The 6000-nt window shown below is 43.8% G+C and overlaps 1 protein-coding gene across 1 annotated transcript in view; it reads right to left on the minus strand.

Moving 5' to 3' along the window:
- The window catches only part of THPO (thrombopoietin), a gene marked incomplete at its 5' end in the record, with an annotated part of 220585 nt that extends 215553 nt beyond the window's left edge, over positions 1 to 5032 (minus strand). The window contains one exon of the mRNA XM_086944439.1: positions 4905 to 5032. Within this exon, the coding sequence (XP_086800565.1) occupies positions 4905 to 5032 (128 nt within the window). The remainder of the gene's footprint in view (positions 1 to 4904) is intronic.
- Between the last annotated feature and the right edge of the window lie 968 nt (positions 5033 to 6000).

The raw sequence follows: 6000 nt of genomic DNA on the forward strand, positions 1-6000 counted from the left end.
GGGTGCTAAAAATCAGCATGAACGCGGCGTCCTACCGCACTCCGTTTCCTGCGGAACTCCGTGTAGCGAGCCCAGACTTTTTGATCACTTCACAGAGTTCTGCAAACTCCGCCCAGGCCTACTAAAAAATACATACAAAGAACACACACTCTTTTATTAATTGCTGCATGCTACAGACCTGCGGCAACCGAAGGACATAGCGGGCCTGTGGTCCTCCCTTCCGATTGGACCCTGATAACCAGATTTTCCCAGGGGGGCTATGTCAAAGGCTTATTTTTGACGCAGACATAACGTTTACCAGAAACTGAGACTCAAACCTGTGAGTCTAAAACTGCCAATAAAAGCTCTAAAGTTGAGAATCTTCTGCCCCTTTAATACCACCAAGCAACAACTAACACACTTAATCGGGCACTGACATGAATATCAAAATAGATTGACAGCATCAACCACTTACCCCTACTTTTTTAGGAGTCAAATGGCACAAACAAACAAAAAAGTTCTGTTATAGGTACTTGATGTGCACAGAATTTGCTAAAATCGTGGGATGAGTGGAACAGAGCTGGAGAGATTTCCCTTGATACGCCAGTGCCTCTTTCAACTCTGGTACCAAATGGATGGGGAAGTCCCAGCCTTTGCTGCTGATGGGATTCCTAATCGTGGCCTTATGGTTATAAATATTGTTTTGCTGAGCTACACTGTAATAACGAATTACAGTCCCTTCATTTTCTTATTACAGGTGACTAGAGAGATCACAACTCATCTGTAATAATGAAATTAGAGTCTGGGTTTTATACATGGATTGTAGTCTCCCTAGTGTTATGTGTGTGTAAAGGATATATGTATACACTGGCACCACACAATGCATTGCACAGGCCAAGTATGAATTAGACATTATATGAGATTTATATATAGAGGTGTTTAGATTGTTGCTTAAAGTATTGGAAAATTCGGAAGATCTGGCTTATAAATGAAAATGCAGATTAGACCTATTGGCTTTGCCAATTCTTGTTCGTCATTTTATTTAGCAAGAGATTACAAGACTCATGATTTGCTGTTCTAACAATGTAGGTAGGTGTATAATACTCCCAGAATGTGCAAGTCTTCTTTTGAAAATTCTCTTCTAATTCAGTGGTTCTTAACCTGTGGTCCGACACCCACTCCTTTGGTCTATGACTTGTTAGAGAGTTGAATAATGATAGGGGGTTAATAAAGTATAAATACATAAAAAGCAAAACATACATTTGAAAATATTAAAATGCTCTGTAAATGTGAAGGAATTTTAAATTGAGGCTAAAAGTTATTTTTTTATCCCTCGTAGGAGCAGTAGCGCCCCAGATGCTCAAAACAAGAATGAAGCCACATTTCCACACATGCAAAAAGAGCAATTGATGGAATGCTGAACAATCTCAAACATTCACCCCCAATAAAGAGATCTGGGCCTAAATCCATCGCTTTTTGCCCCCCCCCCCCCCCCCCCCATTGCCTTTCGACTTTAAACCCAGCCATATGCAAATCAGCCGTGACCCTACTCCTCATGGGAACAGTCCAGCCTAAACTGCCGGGCCAAGTCCTCCCTGGATCAGAAACAAGCATCCTGGGACTGGTTTTCGGGTATCATCCCCCATCAGCCAGGCTAACTTGACTCAAGAGGCATGTTGAGCATGGAACCCACGTACACAGATATCTTGACTGGGGTGAATGTTTGATTCATTCAGCATTCCGTCCATCATTTGTTGCAGCAGCATTTTTCACCCTAAGTGGGATGGGTATGCCCAGACGTGTGTCCCTTTCTCACTGTGCCACTGGATTCAAGCTAGCCTGGCTGATGAGGTGTGATACCCTGAAACCGGTCCCTGGACGCTTATTTCCAGTTCAGAGAGGACTCAGCTTGGAAGTTCTGATTGGACTGTTCCATGAGGAGCAGGGTCAAGACCGAGTTGTATATGGCTGGCTCCAAACTGGAGTGGCATAGTGAGCAAAAGAACAATGGATGTAACCCATATCTCTTGACTGGGGGTGAATGCTTTATTTATTCATCATCCCGTCCATCATTTGTTGCTGCAGGACACTTCCACACATGGAATGGCCTGTGCCAAGGTCAGGCATGGCAATCAGAAATGTCTAGTTTAAAATAGCAGACCTCCTTTCCAACTGGACGGGTAAGCAGCATTTATTAGATCCAATTGCCTGCCTTCTGGACCTTATGCCATGGCACAAGCACAATAAAATGACATGTAGATTTTTAGATCTGGCCGTGGCGATGCTGATAGCGAAACAGGCTATAGACATTATTTGGAAGCCATCACAGGCGCCAGACATTTGCAAATGGCGGTCAGAACTTTACAGGTGGACACAATCCGAGGATGCTACGAACCGCGTCTTATGTTTCCACCAGAGAAAATCGGTGGAATTGATGGACTCGGACATTAGTCTACTCCAGATCGACCAAAATCAGACCACAAACCCTCATGATCTGGGATCGACTCTTTCCTTTGATCTTCAACATTAACACAAGAATGCACACGCACCCACACCTATGTCTCTCATTGAATAAACACTGCAACGAACTGCGTATCTCTTGCCGCATTTATCTCTATTTGTTATTATTGGCAACAATATGTGTAACCTAATGCAGCACTGTATGTCACTCACACATGTTAAATTATTTAATATGTCCATTGGTTCACCCGATATTCTAAAGTCTATGGCCCACATGCATCAAGGTATTTAGGAGTCGCAAACGGTGTGAATCGGTAAATTCGGCCGTTTGCGATTCCTAAATATCTTTTTTGGATGCATCAAACATTTTTTGGAAAATCGCTATTTTTAGCTAATTCCAAAAATGCGATTGCTTTTAAGGAATCACAAATTTGCGATTCCTTAAAAGCAATGCATGATTGCATTTTAAATTGCGAATTCGCAATTAGGGGGTGCAAATTACCACAAGGTTGAACCTCGTGGTAATTTGTGAAAAAGTTTAAAAATGCTCAAAATTGCATTTTAAACACTGTAATGTTACAGACACACATGTTCTTAGGACATGTGTGTGTGAAACATGCACTTAAAAATGCATTTCAGGGGTGCAGGGGGGGGGTCATTTGAACCCCCCCCCTGCACCCATGTAATGCATGAACATTTTGCGAATTGCAAATAGAATTTGCATAATCCTTGCGATTCGGTAAAAATTGCAATTTTCTCCGAATCGCAAAAATGATGCGAATAAATTAATGCATCCCATTTTGCGATTCCTTATTTGCGATTCCCTATTTTTCGCAAATAAGGAATCGCAAAATGTCCCGATGATGCATGTGGCCCCTATATACTAACTACATGTACTGTGTACTTCACATGAACGTTGCATTCTGAAAATAATAAAAAATTGTTGAAAAAAGCACAGCAAACAGTAGTATGGATGGTTGGTGGCCTCAGTTGAAGCACTAGTAGGTGATGTCATAAAGAGAGGATTTTTACTTACTTTCCAGTGAAAAACTTGTTTTGCGCTGGAAAATTGCCTGAAAGTATCGCAAAGCATGAGCAAAGAGCTGCCTTGCGTTACTCTGCGTCAAGGAGGCGTCTGCATTTCGAAAAGTCTTAATCATATTTAACATGACACGTGTTGTATGATTTAGATAGCAAATATTTTCAGGGCTCGGCTCGTGCAAGGGCTCTAAGATCCGAGCCAGACCCTGGTCTCGGCCCCGGCTCGGCTCACCTTGTTTTTTTGGCTCGCCTCCCTCTATATGTCTCGAATCATAAAACATTAAGAATTTAATATATGCTGTCTAGAAGTCAATAATTCAAAGGTAACTATGGAGAAGTGTGGCTCAATGGTTAGAGCTGCAGACCCTGATACAGAAGTCTAGCCCGGGACCAGGGTTCAATTCCTCGCCTCGGCGGGTCTTGGGCTCAAAATTCCACGGACCTGATAATTCTCGCCTCGGTGCCTATTCCAATCAATGAGTCCCACTCTGCAACTCTGGGCAATAGCTTGCTTAATCTCCACAACGGCCCCCACAACGCTAAGGATGCCTGGCCTCCACCTTGGGGGTGCCCAGGAGTGGACGCCTCACAGGGAAAGCCAGGATGGGTTCCACAGCAGTATTCATACAAGCGCCTTGAGACCCTTGTGGGTGAGTAGTGCGCTATACAAGTATCAATTTTATGAGAGGGCTGTTTATGGTACCTCCAACCCACAATATTTCCGAGCCTTCTGGGTTTAATCGGTCTTTATCGGTTCCTTAATCCCCAAAACACCGTTTGCAGAAGTGCACGCCTTGCAGAGTAGATGATCATGTGTAATCGTACTGTGAGATCTTACAGCACATGTATGACTGCACCAGGGTAAAATCGAACAAACCTTTGTCCTGCACTTTTTATTTGCTTTCAAACAATGCACAATAAATAAATACAGTTGCATCACTTTTAAAAATGCGTACAAACCTTACAGCATAGGGAAAAATTCACGTTGCCAGTTTCTTATTACATATGCATCATAAATTGTGCAAATAATTTGGCTTCCTTTTTCAATCAAAGTTTATTAATGTATGGGGTCTTTTTTCATTCTTTAAAACGTCCTTACACTTAAAATGAATCCGATGCAAAAAGATGTGCATTTTAGCAACTGATTCACAATCTACACTCTCTATTTGTGCCCCTTTCGTAAAATGTGCATATAGTATAGTGTGGACTGGCATAAGATCGGCGTACTATTACACAATCAGCAAATACAGTGCAACAGTGCATTTGATGGGTTGTTACACCAGGCAAAGAATATGTAATCTGGCCATCGGGGTGCCTAGAAACCGGAAAGATGCAGTATTCGGCGCTACATACAAACGAGTCTTTGTCCTGTAAATCATAAAAGCCATCACTAAAAAATGTATTTGCATTGCAAAGGTACGCACCTGCTGAAGTGATTCAGTGCTGGGGGGGGGGGGGGGGAGGTTGTCGGGAGATGTGTGGAATGTTCCAAGGTTCTCGGGGGACTCAGAAACCGAAGCTTCCTTCCATGAGCTGAGCGCCTTTTTTGCCTCTAACAGCATAGGCGAGGCTTCTCCCCTTCCGCGACTGTTTTCTCTCGTGAAATCATGGACGAACTCGCTTTTTGCAACTTTTCCCTTCCCTGGAGCAGATTTTTACCAATAGCCCCAGATCCCCTTCCTTTGGAAAGCAAAGTTCAATTCCACCTGTGTTTCGAACTCAGCATTTTAACAGCACTTTTAGAGTCGTGCACTCGCTTGTGAAAAGTAGTGCAGCTCTGTGATTTCTTGTGAACGGGGTCTGCGTTGGCTGTGATACCACCGACCGTTCCCGCACGTGGTAGTAGTGACAGCTCTCCAGTAACCAGCGGCTCTTGTGAAAAGTCTCTCTCTGCCAGTGTGAACCGGCTTCCCCGACGCCCACTATTAGAGGCGCTGAGCTCCAGGCGCTGCAGTCTCTCTGACAATGGTGAGGCGCAGTCTAGCAGTCTCTGCTACGTCAGGAAAGGGCTGGATATTCTGGTGTTCGAAGCTCCGGCGTCTCTTGTGAATGCGCGACTTTCCCAGCAGTCTGTGCTTCTTGTGGGAAAGGACAGTTCCTTTGGTCAGCGAAACTCTGCGGTGTCTTGTGGATGAAAGTGTAAAATGGTGCTGTAGACAGTCTCTGCTGATTGTGTAAAACACAGTCCCGGTGGTGTCTGAACTTCTGCAGTCTCTTAAGAAGGGGTTAAATGGTGCCGTAGCACTCTCTTCTCATTGTGAAAAGACTGTGGTGTCTGAAGCTCTGCAGTGTCTTAAGAAGGGGTTAAATGGTGCCCTAGCAGTCTCTTATGATTGTCTAAAATACACTTCCTAAGGCGTCTGAAGCTCTGCGGTCTCTAGAGAATGGGTCAACTTGTGCAATAGCAGTCTCTTTTGATTGTACAATAGACCGTGGTGTCTGAAGCTCTGCAGAGTCCTAAGAAGGGGTTAAATAGTACCCTAGCAGTCTCTTCTGATTGTCTAAAAGACAGTTCCTATG

This window comes from Lissotriton vulgaris, chromosome 11 (genome assembly GCF_964263255.1).
Source record: "Lissotriton vulgaris chromosome 11, aLisVul1.2, whole genome shotgun sequence".
In the NCBI taxonomy this organism is placed as follows: domain Eukaryota; kingdom Metazoa; phylum Chordata; class Amphibia; order Caudata; family Salamandridae; genus Lissotriton; species Lissotriton vulgaris.